The 27,069-nt window shown below is 46.6% G+C and overlaps 1 protein-coding gene across 1 annotated transcript in view; it reads right to left on the bottom strand.

Moving 5' to 3' along the window:
* Window positions 1-12,899: 12,899 nt before the first annotated feature.
* MSRB2 (methionine sulfoxide reductase B2) overlaps window positions 12,900-27,069 on the bottom strand; it is a 29,041-nt gene continuing 14,871 nt past the window's right edge. Inside the window, exons 4-9 of the mRNA XM_047066302.1 lie at window positions 23,401-23,575; window positions 22,332-22,804; window positions 16,200-16,323; window positions 15,876-16,044; window positions 15,563-15,692; window positions 12,900-15,253 (exon numbers count right to left, since the gene is read on the bottom strand). Coding sequence (XP_046922258.1) covers window positions 22,700-22,804; window positions 23,401-23,575 — 280 coding nt within the window. The 3' untranslated portion in view covers window positions 12,900-15,253; window positions 15,563-15,692; window positions 15,876-16,044; window positions 16,200-16,323; window positions 22,332-22,699. The remainder of the gene's footprint in view (window positions 15,254-15,562; window positions 15,693-15,875; window positions 16,045-16,199; window positions 16,324-22,331; window positions 22,805-23,400; window positions 23,576-27,069) is intronic.

Below are 27,069 nucleotides of genomic sequence, written 5' to 3'. Positions count from 1 at the left end.
CATTAATGATGCTGAGCACTTCTCATGTGCTTATTGGCCATCTGTACATCTTCTTTGGAGAAATGGCTATTCGGATTGCCAAATTCAAAAAATTGGATTGTCTTTTTATAGTCGAGCTATAATAATTCTTTTCATATTCGAGACATAAGACTCTTCTCAGATATATAATTTGCGAGGCTTCTCCCCCATTCTGTGGGTTTTCTTTTCGCTTTCCTGATGGGGTCCTCTGAAACACACGTTTTTCATTTTGATGATTTTCACTTTCTCTATTTTTTCTTTCATTGGCTTATGGCTTTGGCGTCATATCTAAGAAACCGTTGCCTAAGGTTTTGAATGTTTAAAAAAGCCTCATCTGTCACCCAGTATATATTTTTTCTTTTCTCCATACTATTATTCTCTAATTTAATGAGCAGACACTGTCTGTCCTTATGAAAGTGAATAATAAAATGTTGACCGGCACGGGCCTGAGGACTGAGTGTGCTGGAGACAGCTAACTTCTCATCAAAGCCCCCCTTGCCTTTCTCCATGGTAATGGACTTGTAGCTGCGTGCGTGTCTGCCCAGCGAGACTTCCTTTCCCAGCTGTTACATGAGTGTGTGAGCAAGTTCTCCCCGAAGACAAGGCATCTAAGACAGGGAGTGTGCCCCCCCCCCACCTTGTGCTCTCTTCCACCTTCCTGCTGGGTGTGACCTGGGCTCCGTGTGCCCAAGCCCTAGCCACACAGACGACAAAGCCCTTGGGAATGGGAGGGCCAACAGGACGGAAAAGCCTTGGTCCCGGGATGGCCACATGGAATAGAGCTGCCCACTGGCCCAGAACTCTCGCTCCAGACTATTACATGTGTCAGAAAGAAATGATTTTCTTCTCTTGTAGCCCTTGTATTTCTTTTGGGGTGGGGGAACCTCTTACTGTGGCAGTGTAGACTTTTGCTCAACCTAAGGCTTAAGGTAAGTGGCATGTTATTATAATCAAGGTTTTTCATAATTGTGACTCTATCGGCACCCTCAGTATACGGGCAGTAAGCTGGTAAGGGTCTGCATAGCCCCCTCTCTCTAACTCTGGCTGCAACTCTTTATGGCATTGTGATCGAGTGTTTGGATTCTGGCCTTGGCCTTCTGGGGTTCGAGCCCTAGTTTAGACCACTGATGACTGGGCAAATTAACCCTCATCACTCACCTCATTGTCTCCATTTAAAATGCAGAGAATAGTATTACCTATGACCTATTTCGTAAGGCGTTTCTGGAGATCCAATGAGTTAACATATCTAATGCTCAGAGCAAGCCTGGCACATAGTAAAACTTGCTTGCTCTGTTATTATTTTACATTCTGTTCATAAGGATATTGTATATTCCACAAACACTGATTAACTCCTAGGATGTGCCTTGCACTCTGATGGGCTGCGGGCTACGGAGAAAATGAAGGCCAGATTCTTTCCTCAAGGGGCTGACGGCTTCATAAGGAAGTCAGATTTAAAATAACAACCTAATGGAATTGGAGCCATAATATGTAACAAAATGTGTGGGATCTCAGAAGAAGGACCCATTAGCCCCAAGGCTGTGGGTAGAAAGGTGAGGGTGGGTACGAAGACGGAGGGAGGAGGGGCGCCTGGGTGGCTCAGTCAGTCAAGTGTGAGACTTCGGCTCAGGTCACGATCTCACGGTTCATGAGTTCGAGCCCCGCATCAGCCTCTCTGCTTTCAGCACAGAGCCCACTTTGGATTCTCTGTCCCACCCCCGCCCCCCGCCCGTCCTCCACTGGTTCTCTTGCTCTCAAAATAAATAAATAAACTTAAAAAAACTACAGATTAAAAAAAAAAAAATGAAGGAAAGAGGCTATTTTGAAAGAGCTTGGCTGAAATTCAGATACACCATTTTCCCGGAAGTTCCTGGCATACTGAGCGCCCGATCACAGGTGATGCCACAGGAAGAAAGCTGTTGATCTCAACGGACAGTCTCATAGGTCTAAAGCAGGGCAGGTGCCGGAAAGACGCATTTGTCTAGGTGGATCCCAGTGCAGAGCAAGCCCTCCTGCAACCCAAGGAAAACTCATGGTCAAGGCCTCTTTAAAAGAGATGTTTAAATAGTCAATAATATTGTAATACTGTGGTTTGGTGAGAAATGGTGACTACACTTCTGTAGAGAATTGTCAAATATCTAGGTTGTACACCTGAAACGAATGCAACATTGCATTCCAACTATACTTCAGTAATAATAACAATAACAAGAATAATGAAACATGGGACGCCTGGGTGGCGCAGTCGGTTAAGCGTCCGACTTCAGCCAGGTCACGATCTCGCGGTCCGTGAGTTCGAGCCCCGCGTCGGGCTCTGGGCTGATGGCTCGGAGCCTGGAGCCTGTTTCCGATTCTGTGTCTCCCTCTCTCTCTGCCCCTCCCCCGTTCATGCTCTGTCTCTCTCTGTCCCAGAAATAAATAAACGTTGAAAAAAAAATTTTTTTTTTAAATAAAAAAAAAAAAAGAATAATGAAACAGATGCTTAAAACACTGCTCGTTGAGAATACACGAAAAGCGATCAACTTACTTGGGTCAGTTGTTCATAATCATAAATCATTCTCCCGTCCTCCCTCAACCCCTAGCCCACCAATACACTCGACTGGATTTGTTCCTCACTCTGCATCCACAGTTTAGTTTTCTTCCTCAGGCAAGAGTTCTTTATTCCGCTCCCTATCGAGAGGGCAGAGAGTCTTGACACTGTTAAATCCTTTTCCACAGCGGAATGATCTTTTTGCTTGACGTGTGTGAGTTGGTCAGTGAGAAAATACTTCTGATTTTTGTATATCTTGGGGGAGGGGAAGAGGAGAGGAGGGAGGGTCGCCCAAAGGATATTACAAAGCAGCTTCCCAAAGAGGAACCGCAAACCTGCGGGGGGAATGGTTCTAAAGCAATCATTTGGCTCCCTCTAGTGGGACTTTGCAGAATTGCTTATTCCCTCGCTGTAGTGGGTCACGCACAAACGCGCACCTGTGTGGAGAATGGAAAAGCTACAACGACTCAGTCGCTTAACCTAAACTCTTGGCTTTGTGCCAAGGGTGGGGCAGTCGGCTGAGACAGCTTTAGGCCAATGTAGGCAGACCCGGAGATTAAGTGAAGAGATAAAATTGATCAAACTCTATTCCATGCAAGAGGGATACGGCATTTCGGCAATATCCGTGTAATTTTCTAGCCACCAATCACCCCTCCCTCCCCACACCTAGTGCCTTAGTCTAGAGCAAAACAAAACAAAGCAAAACAAAACAAACATTATCTCAGGGTCTTGCCTACCCCCTCCAAAACAAAAAAACACCAAACCCAAACTGCTCAGTGACTTGTAAAGGTAACGGACGCCCTCTATTGGCACCGGTAAGTCCCACACGGGAGATTTCCCCCACTTCGTTTGGAATTCTCACAGTATCTACGCTCACACTAGGTTATGTTTCTGAGCCTTTACGAGTTACAAGACCCCGCCCCCCCATACACACAATATTAGTTACACATGTATAACGGTTAAAAAAAAGTTAATGCTAAAGATCCATGAGGCTAACGGGCAATTTGCAGTTGATTGTGCGCACGCGTGTGTGTATACTTGTGTAAGGGCACGTGTATACGTGCATATATGTACACGTACACTTTCTAAACCACGTACGATTTCTGAATCACAGCTGGTCAGGGCGATAGGGATCGCCGAGGTTTCTCTGCCCCACGGTGGAAGCAGGCAGAGGAGGGGCTTCCGAGCTCAGCCCTGCCCAGACTCAGGGCACCGTGGCTCTCTCTGGGGTCCAGAGGGCCCGCCCCCGCAGCACAAAAGCAGGTCCAGAAAGATTCCACGCACTTACTGCGAGTTTCCTTCTACCCATGGATGGGGTCAGTGAACTCCCTCCTCGGCCCCCAGGACTCCGCCTTGCCCCCCTCGATCTGCCCGATCTGCCCGCTTTTGATGATGCTGTGTTATTAGATGGGACCGCTGTGCCTCGAGCTCATCATGATGGCAGAGTCATGGGACACCGGGGAAGGGACATCAGGTTTTGGATGCCGTCCACAGACCTTGGCTTTTGTCCAGGGACTCAGGGCACGTCAGTGGCTCGTTTCTCCCAAGCTCTCATCTCGTGTCCTCAGCCGCAGGCCGATCTCCTCTAACCTGACTGCAGGTGGAGGGGTGGGGGGTTCACGTCAGCTCAAGGTGACCTGGTGGGAATTGAAGAGTGGGTAACATTCAGCTGTGGCCTCAAGGCGTCTGGGTTCTAGCAGGGGTGCGGGCCGCGGGAGAGCAGTCTAGGTAAAATCCAGTGGCCGACGCAAAAGCAGGGAGCGACTCTGGAATTTGTGCTTACCAGATTGCTGTCTTGTAATGATCTGTTTACACGCCTGCTATTTATTTATTTTTTAATTTTTTTAAATGTCTATTTTTGAGAGAGGAGAGAGAGAGAATGCGAGCAGGGGAGGGGCAAACAGAGGGAGACACAGAATCCGAAGCAGGCTCCAGGCCCCGAGCTGTCAGCACAGAGCCCGGCATGGAGCTCAAACCCACGGTCCGTGAGATTATGACCTGAGCCGAAGTCGGACACTCAACCCACTGAGCCACCCAGGCGCCCCAGGGAGAGACTTTTTCAACTTCATAAAAATAGGACTTCCAGCACTCGTCGTGACTGTGACCACAGAGAAAAGCACCGACAGGGACGGGGTTGTCTAGCGGTTTAGCGAGTTTTAGAACTCTTCCCGAAGCATCCTCACAAAGGGATATGGGATTGAGGACACTCTCCAGAAATCTCGTTGGGCACGTGCCTACATTTGGCTAATCTTCTCGATACCCAAGCGATTTACCCTGAAAGGAAAACTAGATTTATTGCCTTTTTGGCAATGTCCCCGTTGTGCATTTGAGTGACAGAAGCCCAAGAATGATTCCAGAAGGGAACAGAGGAAGTAAAGGGGTGGAAGAGTGAAAACCTTCAGCTGCGGTTCTGGGCGTCCAGGCTGTGGCAGCGTCCCCTCTGGTCTCGTGACCGTCACCCCTGCTGTCTGGCCTGGCCCCGGCTGATCTGCCATGACGTGAGGCGCACCCTGGCCCGCTCCGGGCGAGATAACAAATCACGGGAACAGCGACAAGATGTTCAGGGTCACGAAGGGTTACATGCTGCCTGGGCAACTTGCAGATCTTAGCCGTGCCCACCCTCCACCCCCCTGAGGGCTCTCTGACAGCCAATTAGAGCTTTTGATTTATTATGGTGGCCACAGTCACCGATCAGGCTCCCCTGTTTCCCAGCAGTGAGAACACAGAGCTTGTGCCTCCAATGCACGGGCTTGGCGACAGGTGCTGGAAACCTCGGGTTAACGCCCACCTTGCCGGGCCCGGGGGCACATCACCCCCAGAGTGACTGGTGAGCCAGCAGAGGCTGCAAGAGAGCCGTCGTGGGACTCCGTGGAAGGTCTGTGCGGAAGGAATGGCACTTCACAGATGCGTGGCATTCTCGCTTTCCTCTCACGTCACCTCGAGGCACCAGAGGGAGCACACCGGTGGCCCCCTGCTCGTTTTGTTTCCACAGACTGATCTGACAGCAACTCCCTGTGCAGCCGCGGGCCAATCGCTACCTCCTCTGGGCTTCGCTTCCTCCGTCTGGGCAAATCAGACGTGACTTTTGCTGGTCCCTTTCGGTGCCAATTCTATTTCCTTCCAATTAGACTGGAGAGTAGGCACATCGTGAACGCTAGGTACTCTCAAATGCCAGACTGGGCTAAAACCATCCATTACATCGCATCGTCCTTCCAACAGCCTCTGAGCCGGGTGCCGTTATTATCGTGTCCAATTCTACAGAAAAGGAGACTGAGGCACAGAGGAGTTAGAGAACTCTCCTAGGGCCACATAACTCGTACGTGGCAGAATCAGGATTCAAACAGTAGCTGGCCTCAGGGGCTGACCTTCAGCGGTCCTGCTGCCCCGTGAGATCCAGGGGCCTGCCCAGGGCTGCATGGCTGGCAAGTGGGGGGTGGGGTGCCCAGAGGCAACGCCAGGTTGTGTCTGAATCTAAAGTCTGCCCTCGTCACTACTCTGCTATAAAAGTTCCCGGGTGCCATTTCTAATGGCAAACCTGGGGAGCGGAAATGTGAACGTCCGATGGCAGGCCATTTGCTACATAAATAGTGGCATGGCCATTCAACATAACACGCTTTAAAATTATATGGGAGATACTCTGGTTTCTCTTCAGATTGCATAAATCTTTCGCCTTTTAAAATTATATGCGAGAGTATTTATTTATGTGAGAAGGCGTTCAAGATGCGTTAAGTATTAAGCGCACAAAACAGCGTGTGGCTTAGATTCACGGCCAATCACGGCCAGAAGGGTCATGAAAAAGAGTGAGATACAATTTCTGGCCCATGCGATTGGGACCCACGTAAGCGGTCTGAAACCTGGCGTCTTGAAAGACTGGTACGGCTCCACCAGCAATCCTAGCTCTGAATACACGTCTCAAGAAACCCTTGAAGGAGGGCACACGGTAGCTTGTACAGGGGGTTTCCTTGCAGCAGTGGCTGTGATAGTAAAATATTGGACACAACCGAAATTTTAGCAGTCGTGGAATAAATGAAATGTGATCTATTCATACAACAGAATGCTACATAGCTGTTTCGGCAAATCAGTTGGTACTACATAAAGCAACACGGAGATCTAAAAACTGTAGACTGGGAGTAACGGGTTTCAGATCAATTTGCACAGATACTACCTTTTATTGAAATAATGTAAACACATATGCTACACACACACACACACACACACACAGCCTGGAAAGAGACAGATATATCAATTCACGTTATTGATTACTCTTGGGGAATGAGGGACGAGAATGGAATTGTAAAGGGAAACCAAGAGGATGCCAACTTTATGTGAAATACTCCATTCACACACACACACACACACACACACACACAATTACTAGATGTTCACAGTCGTCAATGCTGCTGGTGAACAGTGCAGGTATATTATACATTCTGTATGAATTTTTTTTCAACGGTCCCCAATACGCTTTCATTTTTTTTTTAAAAAGGATATATTTTCATGGGAGAAAAACGATCTCAAAATACGCATCGTGGCTGTCTCTGGGCATTGGGTTACGATGAGTTAGATTTCCTTCTTTTGGCATATCTGTATTTTCTCAATTTCCCAAACTGAATGTTTATCACTCTCATATAAGAAAAAAAGTGATTTGCATGTAAATTCTTGAATCTAGAATCAATGTTAAAAAGGGATTTAGAGCTCTGAGTGAGGGATTTTCACCCCTGCCTGTTTGATGGCCAGTTTCCTCCCAGGACTTGAGTGTTAGCTGTTGGGAAAAAATAGAATTATAACCAACTCTCCCCTTCCTCTTCAAAAAGAAGAATTTGAGGTCAGTATTAACCTTTATAAAACACATGGGGCAGGAGTGGGCTAGCAGCTGATCACTTTTCTGCAGATGAGAGAAAAACAACTTCTGTCTTCACTTCTAGCTTAGAGTCTTTGTCTAAAAGAGCTTTGGCTAACCTGTGTAAAAGTTGGTTCAAAAACATAAATACCTTGGGGCGCCTGGGTGGCTCAGTTAAGTGTCCGACTTCAGCTCAGGTCAGGATCTCATGGTTCGTAAGTTCGGGCCCCGTGTTGGGCTCTGTGCCGACAGCTCAGAGCCTGGATCCTCCTCCCGATTCTGTGTCTCCCTCCCTCTCTCTCTGCCCCTTCCCTGTTCACACTCTCTAGGTCTCTCTCAAAAAGAAATAAACATTAAAAAAAGAAAACGAAAAACTTAGGACATTCTTGGAAAGGATAGGGCACAGAGCAGGACAAGCCAGGCACAGGATCGACATAAGGTCATCCGAACTCTGTACGTCGGAAACACTTTGTGCAGCCCGTGACTCAGACTAGCAGTCAGTCATCCAGTGGAGTATTTAGTGAGCACCTGCTGTGAACCAGGTACTGTGTAGGTCCCAGAAAAACAGCAGTGGCATGACAGACGTGGGGAGGCCCCCTCTGAGCCCATCACCTCCACCAAGAGGACCAGTCTTGCCTTTGGAGATGTCTCCAGGGCCTGCTGCTCCAAACCAAGGTGCCATCAGACTCTGGCTTTCTAAGCCACACATGAGACTTGCCATTTAAACCTGCATTCGGTTCCTCCACGAAAAGGGGTGGAGGGACCGTGGCTAAGTAGCAGCTGGGAAACCATATCCAGACGCCAGCAGCCCATCGTCAAGAAAGGAAGAATGTTAAGTAATGACATAATTCATGAAGTGCAGGTGCAGTAGGTAATGCGAGAGAGTCCAGAGTGCGTGAGGGGAGGATCTGACCCGGTCCCGGAGTTCACAGGTTTCCCCGCCCCAAGGAGGCGACAGGAAGCTGAGACCCAGGAGGGAAGGTAGGGGCTTTCTTGCAGAGGCCCTGCAGGCTCCCCGCGAGAAAGAGCACAGCGCGTCTAGGGATCCCAACAAGGCCACTATGTCTGGAGCCTCAAGAAGGGAAATTCACATGCTTGGTTTCTTTCTTTCTTTCCCAGCATTTGGCAAAGCAGTAAAAGGCTTTGTGGAGTTTTCGAGTAAAGCAGCTGACGGACACACTCTGTTTCCTGGAAGGTGCATGGAAGTGCCCCCGGGCAGCAGGCGGAACCAGGACGGGGGACAGGGACAGGGACAATTTTGCACCAGCCCCGCGAGGCCCCGGGGTCCCTCCGCTTGGGCCGCTGCCGGCTCCACCTCCCGCCGCGGGGACAGCAGCCGCGTTCTCTCAGGGCCCCTCTGCACGTTTTCCCGAGCCGACTGGTTGTGATGTCCCAGACGCGTCTTGCAGCTTCCTGGGTTGGGGTTTTATCTTTCCAGTGGCCTAGAAATCCCGTGTCCAAGAGCCATCACAGATGGGGTTCAGCTCAGCTGCACCCTAGGGTGGGGCCAATCTGGCACTGCTAAAAAAAAAAAAAACTGGCTTCTCGCCCCAGCAGGGCTGGCTCTGCCATTTCTCCTGGGTTTTACGGCCAGGATCTTCGCTAGCAGATCAATCTGGGATGTTAGATCCGTGGCACATACCTTGATGGGGGCAGAGGGTCCAAGTTACCTATAAAGTAGTGCCCCAAACACAGATTTTGGAATCAGAAAGATCCGGGTTCGGATCGAACGTGGTCACTTTAACTCCTCATCTGTAAAATGGGAGTCCCAATACCCATCTCACAGGGTTGTTGTAGGGATTCAATGAGATGATGCATATCGAATGTTCAGCATAGCTCCCGACAGGTGGTGTATTCTCAGTGACCATCTGGACCCGGGAGGAAATTGTTTTTCCTCCCTTACTATCCTCAGCAAAGCTGTACTGGAGCTCAGCTGCTCGGGAGACTCCACCAGGGACCTGGGAACTATGAAGAGTTAGCGGTTAGAGCTTCATTGGCTCAGGGGCACCTGGGCGGCTCAGTCCGTTAAGCGTCTGACTTTGGCTCAGGTCATGATCTCACGGTTCGCGAGCCCGCGCCCCACTTCGGCTGAGCTCGAGCCCTGCTTCGGATAAACCCAGCTTCTCTCTTTCTCTCTCTGCCCCTTGTGGGATTCTCTTTCTCTCTGCCCCTCACTCACTTGTGCCCTCTCTCAAAAAAAAAAACAAAAAAACCAGAAACAAACGGCCACTTCATCAGTTTTAGTCTGGAATTCTAAATTCTGGGGTAAGATTACTTCAAATGTCTCCTTGTTTCTCTCTCTCTCTCTCTTTTTTTTTTTTTTTTAATGATTACCTGGATCTGTTGTTTTATTAGGGACAAAATGCTGGTGTGAATGTTGTATCTGTTTATTGTCTGGATTACTTCTATAAAGAGAGGCCTCTCTAAAATCAAGGATTTGACGATCCCCAAGTCAAGGCCCTATAGGTAAGGCAGGATCAGCGCTTGGGTCCTTCCTTTTATCTGCCCATCTCTCAGTCCACGTGGACGCTACAACAGAATACAGTAGATTGGGTGGCTTATAAACCTCAGAAATGTATTTCTCACAGCGCGGAGACTGGGAATTCTAAGATCAAGGCGCTGGCAGATCCGATGTCTGTGAAGGCCCATTCCTGGCTGGCAGATGGCCATCTTGCTACGTTCTCACGTACAGAGACGGGAAGGGAGCCCCCTGGAGTCTCTTAGAAGGGCACCAGACCCATCCATGACCTAAGGACTCCAGCCTCGCGACACAATTACTGCCCAAGGCCCCACTTCCAAATGCCGCCGCAACGGGCACTGGGTTTCAACATATGAAGTCTGGGGGGGATACAAGCATTCAGTCTGTAGCAGGCGCTTTTCAGAATAATGACTTGGTTAAAGTCCTCAAAAGTGGCCCAATGGATGTTTTATTTTTATCATTGGGAACTCAAGGCGGGAACACACGTGAAGGGTTGTGCTCTCTTGTAGACGCTAATCTTACCGACCCTCCAACTGTCCCATCTTTAGACTGTGTGGGCCCTCTCAGTTCGGGTCTTGAGTGCTTGTGACATGATCGTGTTCAGGTGCTAGATAGCCTCCTTGTCGCGAGGCTGTGACAAGAGATTCCTGGTTCATCTTTTACTCTCCCTGCCCCACCTCTGAGTCATCTGATTCTTCAAGTGGGAAATAGTAAGAGACCAGAAACTGCTTACCCCCATTGGAATGTGCCTTGTTTGTATTTATCATTTATTTATTTACATTTATTTATTCTTGAGAGAGACAGACAGAGTGTGAGCAGGCAAGGGGCAGAGAGAGAGGGAGACACAGAATCCGAAGCAGGCTCCAGGCTCCGAGCTGTCAAGCACAGAGCCGGATGTGGGGCTCAAATCCACAAACCGGGAGCTCATGACCTGAGCTGAAGTCGGACGCTTAACCGACTGAGCCACCCAGGTGCCCTGTTCCTTGTATGTATGTATGTATGTATGTATTTATATTGAGAGTGAGAGAGCGAGCAGGGGAGGGGCAGAGAGAGGAAGGGAAACAAAGAATTCAAAGCAGGTTCCAGGCTCCGTGCCGTCAGGGCAGAGCCCAACCCAGGCTCTGATCCCATGAACTGTGAGATCATGACCTGAGCCAAAGTCAAGACTCAGATGCTTAACTGAGTGAGCCACCCGGGTGCCCCTGGAATGCTCCTTGTTTTTAGACCTCTTCGAGGATAGAATTGGGAAATTCTCTTTTTCAAAGAAAAAAATAATAAGTTTAATATGATTACATACAGGTATTTCCAATCAAATTGAAACCTATAGGGTCTTCAGTCAACCTTATCCATCTGACGTGGGTTTCCCCTTGCTTCCGTACCGAAAATCCCCATTCCCAATGACAGTAATGTCATTGCCAAAAGTATGACACTGAGAATACTTTAACAGTTTTTCTCTCGCAGTTCTTTCTGTCCTCTGGAACAGCCCATTATAGATACGCAGTCAAATCACCACGTTTTAAAATCACTTAAGACTGTGCCTCTCTGTGGTTATGCTGCTAACATGATACAGTTGGATGCATCGCTTCGCTTTCGTCTTGATTGCTTGGGAATTGCTTTTTTAAATTTAATTTTGTTTGAGATTTATATAAACTATTTTCACGGTTTCTAACGCAAATCTACAAAGGAATTTCCTTGGAGAAGTCTCCCTCTTTATCAGATCGATACCAGGACATTGCCCACATTATCCTCCACTGTGGTTTTTTTTCACTGAACACTATGTCCTGAAGATCAATCCGTAATAGCATATAGAGCAGCCCTTCATTTCTTTTTATAACTGGACAATGCTCCATTGTGTGCCCGGGCCTAGTTTATTCCGTCTTCACCCTACTGAAGAACATCTGGATTATTTCCAGTCTCCCTTTTACTAACCGCGTTGCACGCTCCCTGTCTTATTTCCCCCGATGTATCTTTGGGATCAATTCCTAGGAGTGAAGTTGCCGGGTCAACGGTTGAGTGTAGGTTTTCTGATAGATATTGTCAAATTGCCCTTCGGTTGGTTGTGCCATTTTGTATCGTGAAATCTGTCTCTCCAGAGTCTCACCACCAGAGCGTGCTAGCAAACGTTTGGAATTTGCCTGTGTCATAGGTCAGAAATATCTTGGTGGAGTTTTAACTGGATTAATTTTTCATGCCATTTTTTTTTTTTTTTTTTTTTTACTATCAAGATTCGAATAAAGAGGAAAGAAATGTTTTGTCTGGATAATCTCTTTAACCAAGCATTACAATCGTGACAGGTATACAGGGTACATTCAGGCTTCACTAGCCTGGGGCTACAACAATGAAACCCCATACTTTAAACCCTTTTGCTTTTAAATTTTTTATTTTATTTTTGAGAGAGAGAGAGAAGGGGGGAGGGGCAGAGAGAGAGAGGGAGACACAGGATCCGAAGCAGGCTCTGGGCTGTCAGCACAGAGCCCGACGTGGGGCTCGAACTCACAAACCTGAGATCATGACCCGAGCCGAAGTCGGTGCTTGACCGACTGAGCCACCCAGGTCTCCCTCTGGGAACATACTTTAAAAGGGATATAGCTGGGGCATCTGGGTGGCTTATTTGGTTGGGCGTCCCACTTCGGCTCAGGTTCATGAGTTCGAGCCTCGTGTCGTGCTCCGTGCCGACAGCTCAGAGCCCAGAGCCTGCTTCACGTTCTGCCTTCCTCTCTCTCTGCTCCTCTCCCGCTTGTGCTCTGTCTCTCTCAAAAATAAATAAACATTTAAAAAATTAAAAAAAAAATACTAGTGACGTGAAAAGATTAATTTTGATCAATATTCTTTCAGAGATTTACTTAGAACCAAACAAGAAATTTTATTTTATTTTAATGTTTATTAATCTTTAGAGAGAGAAATGTATGCTTGCATACAAGCAGGGGAGGTGCAGAGAGAGAAGGAAAGAGAGGGAGAGAGAGAATCCGTGAGGCTCCACAACTCACAAACTCACAAACTGTGAGATCATGACCTGAGCCCAGATCAAGAGTTGGATGCTTAACCAAATGAGCCGCCCAGGCACCTCAAGGAGGCAATTTTAAATTCACAGAAAACATTAAGCATACTGATTGAAACGAACTAGGAACAAAATGCCCCCACTTTAGAAACAATTTCCTAAAAAAATACATAAATTCATAAAATAGTCCAAGGACTCATAAATATTACAATTCTCATGCAAGCACGCCTAGATTTCAAACCAAAATCATAGCAAGTGGAAAAAAAAATGTTTAAAGGCTCATAAAAGGTTGATTTTTTTTTTTTTTTTTTTTACTATTTACTGCTTTATGTTTTACTATCACTTTCATTGATCGGTTATTCTGCATCCTAAACTGTCAACCTGTGTTTAGAATGAGCCCGAGCATTTTTGTTAAGTGCACACTGATCAGTGGCGGTTGGGGGGGGTCCCCGGGCTCCGGGGGGGGGCTTGCTGTCCGTGGCAAAGCACTGTGACGCTCAGCCCGGACATTCTGGAAGTGTTGCTGAACTGAAGACCCCGGCCCACTGAGGACATTTTGTAGAGGGTCATGTGGTGACCATCCCTCAATGTGTCTTGGCAACAGGGGACACTTAGGTGGCTCCTCCCAGCCCTGCCTATGGATTGTCCCAGGGTCTCTGACCTTGGGGAGGAGGCCCCAGGGAGCAGCTCTGTCCATGTGGTCGTTGTTCCGATCTCAGAATGATCTTAGCATCCGCCGCCCCTAAGGTCTGAGGGCAAGTGCCCCCTGACCAGTGAGCTGCCTTTCCCGCCTCATAGAAGTCCTAGCCCTGCTGCAGGCCTCCGTGTCTGGTCTCCGGGGAGGTTCGGGAAGGGGAAACAAGGCGCTGTAGGATGGCCACCCCCTTATATGGGGCGCTGCCATGTTTTCTGGAGCTCTCAGGCTCTTGGGCCTGACCATGGCCTTGGGAACGCCTCCAGGCAAAGTTAGCAAAGAACGCCTGAGGTGAAGTTGACATCTTGCTTTTCCAAGACAGAGACCACCGAATCCAGTTTCTGCCCACGAAGACCACCCAGGGGAGAAAGTGGGCTGAGGTTCAGGAACCTTGGGTGTCACGGCCGCCACTAGCTAGGTAAGTGTCTGCGGGGTTCAGTTTGTTTACCTGTAAAATCCACAGGGGTTGGACCCAGTGACTTTTCATTCTCTTCTCTCTGTGGCATTTTATGGTGCTGGGGTCTGTGACTCCGGGAATAACGCCCACAGAGGAGTATCTTTAGGGAAACCCATGCTATGGCTGGGGTCCCAGCAGCTGGGGGGAGGGGTAACAGACAGCACAGGTGCACCCGCCCCGGGCCAGGTGCTTTCTTTAGTCCCGAGCGGTGGAGACTTGAGGGGAGGACTGGTGACCCCTAGAAGCCTATTCTCTGGAAAAGGCATCGAGTTCGGTTCTAAAGTGAATGATGCGCTAATAGATTCTCGAACACGGAGAGATGCCTCACAACACCTAAGATGCCTCCGGTGATTCCGACGGCTCCGAATTGGGGAGGACGGTGCTCCCGAGCGAGGCTGTGCCTGAGACGGAAATCAGTCAAGCGGCCGTGTTGATACGGAAGTGTAGAACATAGATTATTTTAATTGCTAATTGTTCTTGAGACCCCTACCCAGGTGTCGTCGTTGTTGGTTTTCCTAAATGTGGCCTAAATGTTCTCGACAGGCACGGTGAAGGAAATTACAGTTTATTCAGAGGCTGCCATGTTGCTGATCGAAGTACAAAGAGGACTCATCAAGGTTGTTGGGTTTTTTTCACATGGCTTTTAACATTTACAAAGAAAATGATTTCAGGGGGTGCGCACTGGGAAGAAACAGGCTGTAAACAGTTACCAAGCAGCCAAATACTCCTACGACGGAGAGAACGTTCCCTGCACCCTCATCTCATCAATCACTACCCCCTCCCTGATAATCGGCATCTAAATGTAACAGGAAGTACTCTTTTGTTCATGACTCTCGGGGAGGAGGGCATCCTGTCGTCGGAACACTCCAGGACCTCGTCGTGGGTGACTTCGCGGACACAAACCTCCCTCCCTTACACAGACGGGAGGCAGCCCCACGGATGCCCCCTGTGCAGAGGAAACGACCAGCAGCTTCTCAGCCGGCCGCGAAGGCTGTCCTCCCACCCCTGCTCCCCAGAGCCAGACTCGGGGGACCCTCAGTTAGTGCGTCCTAAGGTGGGAGAAAGGTCAGAGAGTGTGACGAGAGGAAGTTGGGCAGCCGCGAGCCTGCCGACAGCCCCTTCTTTGAAGAATTCCTCACTTGCTGGCGTCTTGAGAAAACAGCCTTTTCCTGGAGTCCTCCGGCCCCAGTGGCCCCTCGCAGGCCACCTTTGCCCCGGGCGGATGGAGAGTGCTCTTTGCGGCCTATGCCGGGATCAAACCATGACAGATAACCTTGGAGAAACATCCTTGGGCTATTCCTGAGGACGGGCTTGCTTTCTTTTTTTAATCCAAGTATAGTCAATATACACGTTTTATGCGTTTCAGGTGTACAACGTGATGATTTAACAAATCTGTGAGGAACAGGCCTCTGACACCCCTCAGACCAATGGTGGGTCCAGCACGCCCGTGGCCACAGGGAGAACACCCGTCGGGTCATCAGCCAGCCTTCGGGCTGGGATTTACACCTTTGCAAGTCGCGGGAGTGCCTGCCGGGGCCCGTTCTCGACTCACCTTTTGAGCTGAGCCTGACGGCATCATTCAGGACGGGATGTGCACGCTGGTGGCGACGTGACACGGGTCCGCTCCGTCCTTTCCTAAGTCCGATTACAGCCAACCCAACCACTGGGATCCTTTGATCAGCCTGAAGGAAGACATGCTTCAGAGGAATACCCACCAACACCAGCCAGAAGGAGCTCTCCTTACAAAAGCAGTCCTGCTCTCTTGGCCTCCCTGCAATTTCCAATTCGTATTATTACTCTAGTTTTTATTCTACGATTCTAATTACTATCACTCCCCCCCCCCAATTTTGGCATCCTCACTATACCTCCATTTAACTCATCATGTCGGAAGAAACAAGATGGGTCACTGTAGAGAATTCTTTCTTCCTTCGCTCGTAATGAGCCCCGCCGGTCCCCTCGCTGTCCGTGAAGGGCACTCCCTCCACATAAGCTGTGCGGTGTGTGGTCCTCTCTGCCCGAATGCTCTTCCCTCACCTGCAAGTTTTCTCAGTGAGGCATTCCCCTAGTTACCCAATCTAAAATTATAACCCACCCAATGTGTCCCATCCGCCTCCACACCTGGCTTTTCTCCACAGCTCTCGGCGCTGGCTAAAATCTTATTATACTTATTAATTTAGCCGATTGCCTACCTCCTCTACCTCTACGGAAGCTCCAAATGAGGGCAGGAGCCCAGAGACTTCATCTGTGTTGTTGACTGCCGTGTCTCCGGTAACTAGAAAAGAGCCCAGCGAACAGCAAGTACCCCTTCAACATCTGTTGGATAAATACTTGAATGGATGAGTGACGTCGGCTGAACCACCCCCCACACCCAGGCAGCCCAGCCTTCTCTGAGTGTGAAGGGCCCTCGCTTCCTGTGAGAGTCCTGCCCCCACCGCACCCAACATGTCTTGAAGACGTCTCTTACATCTCGCAGGTCTAGCAATGTGATTCGAAAAATCAGTATGTTTCGTGCAGGTTCTGTTTTGTCTTGAACAGAAGGGACCTTCAAAGAATCTAATTTTTCATGCTGATCAAAGAGAAAGCTAAATTTTATTCTTTTGATACCATTTTAATAATGAATGTATGACTAAATTCATTGTTAGTAATTTGCTTAATGTTCTCACATATATTTTCTTAGGTAAAATCGGTTTATACATCTCCTTCCTCTATGTTATCCTCTACCTTTGACAGGATCTAATGTCACTGTTGTGTTATTTTTGCAAATATTAAATCGACTATGGATATGGCTTAGGAATTGTTGGAGGTTTGAAGGAATTTGTTCATGAAACTCTCCAGGTCCAGAGTTATTTTTGAGAGGCAACTATGAGTAATTTCTCTTTGCGTATTAGTCTATTCAGATATTAAGATCTTCTGGGGGCGCCCGGCTGGCTCAGTCGGTACAGTGCGCGACTCTTGATCTCAGAGTTTAACTTCAAGCCCCACATTGCGTGTGGAGATTACTTAATAATAAAATCTCTTTTTTTCAAAAAAAGATCTTCTTGTAACAATTTTTTAATTTAATATTTCCCATAAAAATCACATATTTGAGGGGCGCCTGGGTGGCGCAGTCGGTTAAGCGTCCGACTTCAGCCAGGTCACGATCTCGCGGTCCGTGAGTTCGAGCCCCGCGTCAGGCTCTGGGCTGATGGCTCAGAGCCTGGAACCTGTTTCCGATTCTGTGTCTCCCTCTCTCTCTGCCCCTCGCCCGTTCATGCTCTGTCTCTCTCTGTCCCAAAAATAAATAAACGTTGAAAAAAAAATTAAAAAAAAAATCACATATTTGAATGGAAAGGCAGCCTACTGAATGGGAGAAGATATTTGTAAATCATATATCCAATAAGGAGTTAATATCTAAAATATACAAAGAACTCATACAACTCAACACCAAAAAATAAATAATCCAATAAAAAATGGGCAGAGGGTTTAGACATTTTTCCAAAGGAGACACATAGATGGCCATCAGACACATGAAAAGACACTCAACATCACTAATCATCAGGGAAATGCAAATCAAAACCACAATGATACATCACCTCACACCAGTCAGAATGGCTGATGTCAGAAAGACAGGTGTTGGCAAGGATGTGGAGAAAGAGGAACCCTTGTGCACTACCGGTAGGAATGTAAATTGGTGCAGAAACTGTGGAAATAGTATGGAAGTTCCTCAAATATTAAAAAGAGGAATAATATCATACAATACAGTAATTCCACTTCTGGGTATTTACCCGAAGGAAATGAAAACATGAATTTAAAAGGATACAAGCACCCATATGTTTAGTGGAGCATTAGTTACGATAGACAAGATCTGCCAGCAACCCCAGGGTCCACTGATAGACAAATGGACACCCACCCCCACCCCCACACTGGAATATCGCTTAGCCATAAAAAAGGATGGCATCGTGCCATTCACGACAACGTGCCTGGAACTAGAGGGTATTATGCTAAGTGAAATAAGTCAGGTAAACACAAATAGCATATGATCTCATTTATCTGTGGAATCTAAAAAACAAATGAATAAACAAGCAGAAATACACTCACAAAAATAGAGACCTGGTGGTTGCCCGAGCAGAGGGGGGTGCGAGGATGGGTGAAAGAGGTGAAGGAGATTAAGAGCTGCACACTCACACTCCCAGGAACAAAATAAGTAAGTCACAGGGATAAAGAACACAGCATAGAGAATACAGTCAATAATACTGTAATAATTTTGTGTCTGTGACAGATGGTGACCACTTAACCTTAGTGAGCATTTTGTAATGTACGTAACTGTCAAATCAGCATGTTATATATCCACTATGTTATACACCTAATGTAATGTTGTAGGTCAACTATATACTTCAATTAAAAATACCCCACACGTTTCATCTGTATTTTCCAGTTGAGCTCTAACAAGCATGTGTTAACAATTCTAAAATCTCCTGTTACCTGTTTTTATACTCCACATTTCATTTCTGTTTTAGTTCAGATGAACATTCTCTCTTCTTGATTAAAATGACTGGAAGTCTGTTTTATGTTGTCATTGTTTTTCAGAGACGCATTTCTTTGATGTTCTCTCTAATAAATTGCTCTCCTAATTCACTGTCTCCTCTTAGTTTGTCCTTTCTTTATCCTATGAAGATATCTAATAAGATCGCCTTATTCTTTTTTCTAGCTTCGTTAAATGAATCTTTTATTTCATTTGCTTTCTTTTATAAAAAAGAAAAGAATTTGAGGCTACGAATATCTTAACAATAGCCTAGAATTTTTGATACATAGTGTTATTTTCTTAAATGTCATATAATCGAGAATTTGTCTCATCCTTGTTCTGGGTTCCTGTGATAGAGCTTTTAAACCCCTGGAGATTCCTGAGTGGTTAAGTGTGTCTTTCTTATTCATGAGGGGTCACTGGACCACACCCGAGTTTATGCTAAGATGACTTGGATGGGGACTGGTCACGTTGGTAAGACCAATCGTGTGATTAGAGGGCCGCTCGAGGCTTTGGGCCACGTGTTATCAGCCCAACCCTCCCCCCACCTCTGGGGGAAGGGAGACTGAGTTCAATCATGTGGCCAATGAGTCCATCAGTCACACATATGCAATGAAATCCCAGTAAACACCAAACACTGAAGCTCTGCTGAGCATCCTGGTTGCTGAGCATATTGACGTGTTTGGGGGGGATGATGCGACCTGATTCCACACGGAGAGGGCACAGAACCTCTCGCGGTGTGTTTCTTCACTGACTGGTCTTGATTTGTATCCTTTAGAATAAACTGTAATAATAAGTATAGCAGTTTCCTGAGTTCTGTGAGTCTGGTGAACTGTTGAACCTGAAGGAGGTCGTAGGAGCACCTTTGGATTTGTAGCCAGATGGTCAGAAGTGCAAGTAGCCTAAGGACTCCCAAACCTGCAGCTGGCAAAGGACACGAGAATAGTCTTGTTGGGGACTGTGCCCCACACCTGTGGAGTGGGTACTAACTCTGGGTGGTTAGGGTCAGAAGTGCACTGCAGTCAATACATTACCTAATAATTTACTTTTTTAAGAAAGAATATAATTTAATCATTCGCTCTAGCAAGTTGATATTCTTTCCACCTTCAGGTGTAAGTCAAACCAGTCACTTATGGAGTGTTTTGGCCTTTTTGTTGTTGCTGCTGAGATAGGGAGCAGAGGTGTAACCAACCCACCAACACATAATCCAATGGTCATTTCGCCAGTTATGAGTCTACTCAAACAAGTCACTGGTTTCAACTTCTTTCTAAATATAGATTTTTTTTTTAACCCTGTGTGTATGGGTGCTAATTTGATGGTGAGAGGTAGAAATAAAGTTACTGGATAGGAGGTTAGCATATAAAACAGCTAATACAATAAAATAGTAATATTCTCTTCTGAGGCCAAAGAAAACCATGTCTGGAAAGTAGATGAAAGAAATATTCTATTAAAATTGTTCCTCTGCATGCATTATTCAGTGCTTCAGGATGAGAGTGCTTACGCAGTTGGTACTTGGTTGGAATGGCAGAAGCCTCCAGAAAGGTGGGCCAACTAGGGTACCAAGAACTGTTTCTATTTTTAGGAGAGGTCTTTCTTAAATGAAAGTATGGTCAGAGTGAAAACTTAACAGATATTATGGCAAACACTCCTGAAATCAGGCATAGCACTATGGGAAAAGGTGTTACAGATGGGTCACTGGATGGGCCAAAGGGAACTTTCTGATTAGTCAATATTTTCTGAATGGGCCTTTTTTCCCACACTCTTACTCTGGAGGATTATATCTGAGATGCATGGAAGCCCACTACTAGGAATTCCCAAAGGCAAGAACATATTTAAAACTATGATTAACATGTTCAAGAGCAGAGATGAAAACCATGGGAGGAAAATACACCCATTTTTCTCTGTTGAAGATGGAGAACTTCAACAGAGAATTGAAATGCATAAAAAAGAATCAAATGGTTATTTTAGGACTAAAAAGGTATATACCGCTTAAAATGAGGACTTCAAAAGATGTGTTTAAAAGCAGATTAAACAAGCAAAAGGATAAGAATGGTAAATTACAGAGCATGTTGACCAAAAAGACAAAAAACAAAAAACAAAAAAAACCAAACTGAAGTATGGAAATTTAGAAGACTGGGAAAATTCAGAAAAGAACCATAGAGACACATGGGATGCAATGAATGGCCTAAAATTTGTGTGATTCAAGTTCTAGAAGGAGAGGAGTGAGGTCAGGGAAAAAGCAATCGTGAAGGGAGAGTAACAGAATTTTCCAAAACTGATGAAAGTATCAACCAAAGATTCAAAGAACTGTGTGAACCCCAAGCACAAGAAATACAAAGACAACCACACTAGGGCACATCATAAACTGCTGAAAATCAAATCAAAAGAGAAATTCATAACAACAGCTGCGGGTTGGGGCAGGGAACGTACTGCTTTCAAAGGAGCACCAATAGCACGGGCAGCTGATTTCACAGAGGAAACAATGGAAGCCATAAGACGATGGAACGAAACTTTAAAAATGCCAAAATAAAATGTCCAAATTAGGATTCTATGCCCAGGGAAAGTATTTCCAAAATGAAAGGAGATAAAACTCACCAAAATTTATACATTAAATAGGTGCAATTTTTTAGTATATCTTTTCCTCGATAAAGCTTTAAACATTTTAAAGGAGAATAAATACATTTCTCAGCCAACAAAAGAAACTGAGAAGATTCAACACCAGGAATCATGAACTAAAAGAAAGAGTTCTCGGGCGCCTGGGAGGCTCAGTCAGTTGAGCGTCCGACTTCGGCTCAGGTCATGATTTCATAGTTTGTGAGTTCGAGCCCCACGTCAGGCTCTGTGCTGACAGCTCGGAGCCTGGAGCCTGCTTTAGATTCTGTGTCTCCCCGTCTCTGCCCCTCCCCTGCTCATGCTCTGTCTCAGAAATAAATAAACATTAAAAAAAAATTTTTTTTTAAAAGAGTTCTTCAGGCAGAAGAAAACAATCCCACAGGGAAATGTGATATTTCAGGAAGAAATAAGGAGGAAATATGTAGGTAAATATAAATAAATATTGGCATATAAATTAATGACTTGTGGGGCTTAAAATGTGTGTAAAATTAAATTCATAGCAACAGTAACACAAAATATGGAAGGGTGTTAATGAGGTTAAAGCGATCTAAGGAGAGCATTCTTGGAAAAGTAGCAAAAATAATTGTTATATGGCCGTGACAAGTTAAGGATGCATGTTGTGATTTCCATGGTAACCACCAAAAGAAAAGCTACATGATGCACTACAAACTAATAAAGAGAAAAATGGAATCATTAGGTTTTTCTTTCTGCCTATAAAATCTCAAATAATTTAAACGCTTTCAATAGCAAAGTATTCAAGACTCTCAATTTGTAAAACAGTTGAGTCTTATTAAGGTTGTATAACCAGATGCCTACTCCAATGTAATCTATTTCTTTCTTCTTTTGGTATCTGATTTAGAGTTTTCACAAAAGAGCAAATTCATAGGCTTAGACACAGAGTAAACACCAATTTTAGTAAGTATTTTATTTGAACATGTTAAAGCTTAACTTTGCAGCCACTTTTACTCATTAATCACTGAAACCTAACAAGCTCCCACTGGCACTTATTTGTGGGTAGAAAGCATGAAACCAGAATGGTCAAGACATTCTAAAGCTATGAAAAAAGAACCATGCATCCCATCGATCACTGCGTGTGCCTCCCAAACTCTGCTGTCCCACAACCCCGGTCCTTGGCATTTCTTTCGGCGCTGGGATTGTTGATTACTCTAATCCCACGTCCCCTTCCTCTTTTCCCTTGACCCCTCACCTGTATAGGTCCACGAAGTACTTCACTGCAGTGGTAAGGTCAGGGTAGTTCTGTAGGAGTTTTTTGGCTTGTGGTCCATCAGCTTCTTAATGTCCCCCAAGAGTCACACCCTCTGGTCCCAGGCAAAGCCTACAGAAGTCAATTCGATGGAAATGGCTGCCCTTCTGTCACCGCGTGAAATTCCAGTCCAAGCTGGAGTCAGGGTTGGGCTGAGTCCAGGTAAATACATCCCAGAGGTTGTGACTTGCCTGGTGCCAGCAGCACATTTGGCCTAGCTTGGTAGCCAATAGAACACGTCATTCAGATGAGCGGTGACAACTGAGGGTGTAAATGAAGCAGTGGTGAGGGGAGGGGGCCCCTGGAGACAGTCAGTATTTCCTTGGTTTGCACTTCAGTGCCACACTGTTGATGCAAAACCTCTGCCCACTAGGCCCACGTCCATCAGGAAGCACGCGGCCAAGACGGGCTCCACACTGCATGGGAGAGAGGCCGCCGTCATTTCCCCACCGAGACAAAGTTCTTTACGTGAAACTAGACAGGTGAGCCCCACGTGGCCGCACCCCACATGGCCACCCCACCCTGGTGTCTGACATTTGTATGGGGGGAGGGAAGCCCATCACATCAGAATTTGATTAAGAAATGAAAGAAGACAGGGGCGCCTGGGTGGCTCAGGCAGTTAAGGGTCCGATTCTTGACTTTGGCTCAGGTCATGATCTCACGGCCCGTGAGTTCGAGCCCCGTGTCGGGCTCTGCGCTGGCGGCACGGAGCCTGCTGGGGATTCTCTTTCTCTCCCCCTCTCTCTCTGCCCCTCCTCTGCTCACTCTGTCTCTGTCTCTCTCTCTCTCTCTCCCTCCCTCTGCCCCATCTCTGGAAGGCCACAACCAGGAACGGCTACGTCAGGGAATGGCTCAGGAAGGTTCTTTCTCTTCCCTGCAGTGCCCAGAATGATGCGAGAAGGATCTGAAGTAGCAAGTGTAGAAAAGTACAAAAATACTCCCGCATCGTAACACCAGCTACGCTCTTTGCAGCATCGGGGAAAACCAAAGAGACAAAACAAAAAAGCCCCACCTGCTTGCAGACAACCTTGGTGCGAGTTAATCCTAACGAGGTGTCCACGCCTCTCAGGATCCCCGCGTCCCTTTCATTGGAGCCAGACGTCCCGTGAGCCTCAGAAAACAAAGGCCGTCTGGTGCCGGAGCAGTACTTTTTCTCGGAACCAGGGAAGACATTGGCCACGCGGCAGCTGCTGAGATTGTTATGAACACACGAAGAGCATTGGATGCCCCAACTCATTCTTCTGATCCCCTCCCTCCTCTGCCAGACCTCCAGGCCAGTTAGGTGAACAATCAGTTCCGCAGGAACCCTGCCCGCTGCACTGTCGCTATTGAACACGTTGTCCCGTCCCCCTGAAAGGATCTCTTGTTCCTGGGACGCTGCCGGCTCCCCTCCCGATGTCCGACAGGGACCGAAAAACACTAGAGGCTTTGTGAAGTGTGATGCCCATTAGGAAACACAGATCCAATCCAAGTGGTCTAAATGTGGAAAAGGGGGAAACGTAAATGAAAGAACAGTGGTCCATGGAGGGCGTCACAGTCTGGGCCCAGCAGGGGGAGACCTGATGAAACGCATTTTCAGCAGCAGGACCTTCCGGTTACCCGGACACAGAAGCCTGACTGCCTCTGCCATTTCGCAGCTGTGTGACACTGGGCAGGCTATGTAACCTCTCCGGGCCCCATCTGTAGCATGGGGAGAATAACACCTACGTCATGGAGACGTTTTGAGGTTTGAAGGAGATACTCTGCGGGGGCGGGGGGGGGAGGAGTAAGTGCTCGTGAAGGTTCGCTGTGAACAGTCCCTGTGGCGCCGTGACCCTCCTGGACACGTCCCATGGGAACGAATGGCGCCGAGGTGGGAGAGGCCCAGAGGGGCCGACCAGAGGAGTGAGAGGGAAACACGCAAATCCACGCGCCAGGGACCCCCGGTGAGCTCCCTCAAAGGGCACTAGGGAACCCGAGTGGAAAATCTGCAATGGCAGGGGAAGGGCTCTCTAAGGAAGAGGGAGAAGAAATGCACTATAAACTCTGCAAAACAAACAAACGAACAGACAAACCAAGAGCCAAAAACCAAAAAACCTGAGTAAAGAGAAGGAAAAATGGCAAATAACCAACTCCCTAGCCTATGAACGCAGAAGGAAGCTCGGGGGAGAGCACGCGCCGCAGCAGGAAGAGTCAGGTTTGAGGCGGTCAGCCTCAAACACTCCCATCTCAGGACTGCTCTCTATTAAATCACTGAGGAGCTCTGAGAGCTTTTGTTTACGGGAATTAAGGATACCGATGTTTAACAAATTAGAAATTGTAACTGACAAGTTGTAAATAATCATCCATGAAGTTATTTTTAAAACTAACGAATTCATTACCTGGTCCCATAAATAACCTACTTTTCTGACGGAGGATTATATTTTCCAAAATGAAACAAACACTTAGTGAGAAGAGATGCACTGTTTCACAATTCTGCGCATCTCTTTAACATCTAGCTTAGAAAAAGGAAAAAGACCATTGACTCTTCGTATGTGCTTCTGGATTCGATCTGCTGCACTGCTATTTTGATTGATGTACATAAGAGGATGTGGCCTCATGGATATGCAGTAACGAAAGAGAGGGAGGGCCTTGTAGGGCCCCTAAAACGGTCCCAGAAACTCCCAGGATCCTCAGACCAGCCTTTGAGAACTCTGAGGAGTAAGGGCCCTGACTTCTGAAAGGTGTGGGCGTGGAGCCAGGCTCTGCTATATCTGTGACCTTGGCAAGTTATTTAGTCTTTTAAAGCCTCAGTGCCCTAATGGATAGAACAGTAAAGGCATTATTGCCTCACAAGGTTGCTGACAAGATTACCTGAAATAGTTTCCCTATAGGTACAGTGTATTTAGCATAGTGTCGGATAAACGGTACATGAATCGGTAGCCATTATTTTTAAAAATCATCACTATTATTAATAACAGATATCCATGAAATCTGAGCAGCCATAGGTCCACTTTTTTTTTGCAACCCTTTCCAAAGGGCTCGAAACTATTCATCCGAGGCACCCTGGCCCAGGGAAAAACATTTTGAGTATGTTTTAGTCACAGCCTTTCCACCCTTAACATTACACGTAAACCAGTGATCATTAAAGGCATTTTGATGGAGAATTATGAATGTAATACATTTTTTAATGAATTAATCTAAAGACTAATAAAAAGTCATTTAAAATGTTTATGGGAAACAATAAATCTTTCTTGATGCAATTAACGGAATCTGCAGATTTTATCAGGTAATAATGAGAGGTCCATCATATAGAATTTCAGAATGGGAACCTAAATATTAAGGTCAATTAGAAATTCCAATATATGGGAGCTCCTGGATGGCGCAGTCGGTTGAGCATCTGACTTTAGCTCAGGTCCTGAGCTCATGGTTCATGGGTTCGAGCCCCACTTTGAGCTTTGCGCTGAGAGTGCCAGGGCCCACTGTGGATTCTCCGTCTCCCTCTCTGCCCCTCCCCCGCTCACGCACACACGTGAGACTGTCAAATAAACAAATAATAAATATATGTTAAAATTTTTTTTTTTTTAATTTTTTTTTTCAACGTTTATTTATTTTTGGGACAGAGAGAGACAGAGCATGAACGGGGGAGGGGCAGAGAGAGAGGGAGACACAGAATCGGAAACAGGCTCCAGGCTCTGAGCCATCAGCCCAGAGCCTGATGCGGGGCTCGAACTCACGGACCGCGAGATCGTGACCTGGCTGAAGTCGGACGCTTAACCGACTGCGCCACCCAGGCGCCCCAAAATTTTTTAAATAAAAAAAAAGAAATTAAAATAAACATATTTAAATGATTACCAGATTATAAGACTCTACCTTGGGAAACTAAAACCACTCTGGATCATCTCTTTTCACATACTCTTAGAGGTGTTTGTTTGTTTTTGTTTTGTTTTTTTTTTGCTGTGTGTTTGCGTGTTCGTTACATGTTTATTTGCTTTGGTTTTTCTTCATTTCTGGAAATTCCACAGCCCCCAAACTACAGCCGAGGCACCTGGTGATAACTGACAACTCTAAAATCTTAGAAGGATTTCCATTCATTCAGAGGAACCGGAACACAAAAAAGGTTTTTAACCAATGTTACTTAGTTACTTGTAACATGGAGGACATCCTGATGTTATGTAAGAAGGAAAGTAATATTAGGCTTTCAGTTTCCTTCTATTCTGAGAAGGATGTAGGAGCACCCAACATGTGATCCCACAGTAGATTTTAATAAACACTTCCAGAATGGGTACATGGCGGGGAAGGAGGAAGAAGGGGAACAGAGGAAGCAGGGAAGTGGTGGCAAATGAAGCAACAGTCTGGAGCCCCCAGAGGGGTGATAACATCCTAAGAGTGTTCTGGACCTGGAAACCTTGGATTAAAGGCCTCTGATTTGGACAGGAGGCATGTCTCCCGGAACAGGCACCATACTGGTTCTGTGTGAAGCCAATTCTGCCAAGAGGCAGTGGTCCCACATCCACCTGACTCTTTCTTGGCTGACCAACTTTCCCCCTCATTTTGACCCTACACAAGCATTTGGAGGAATGTTTACTTTTTTCCTCCACCCCCGCTTGCTATTATGAAGGCTGGAGACTAGAGAAAGAGAGAGGCAAAACAGAATATTTTCCTAAGACCAAGCTCTTGAATGGGAAGCATGCTCAGGAATATAAGCTTCACTGATAGATTC

The sequence above is a fragment of the Lynx rufus genome, unplaced genomic scaffold (genome assembly GCF_022079265.1).
Source record: "Lynx rufus isolate CCGP_SWC_20201006 ecotype Redwood Valley unplaced genomic scaffold, mLynRuf1.p SCAF_7, whole genome shotgun sequence".
In the NCBI taxonomy this organism is placed as follows: Eukaryota; Metazoa; Chordata; class Mammalia; order Carnivora; family Felidae; genus Lynx; species Lynx rufus.
Note: the sequence above shows the minus strand (reverse complement) of the source record. Positions and strands in the feature narration are given on the sequence as shown.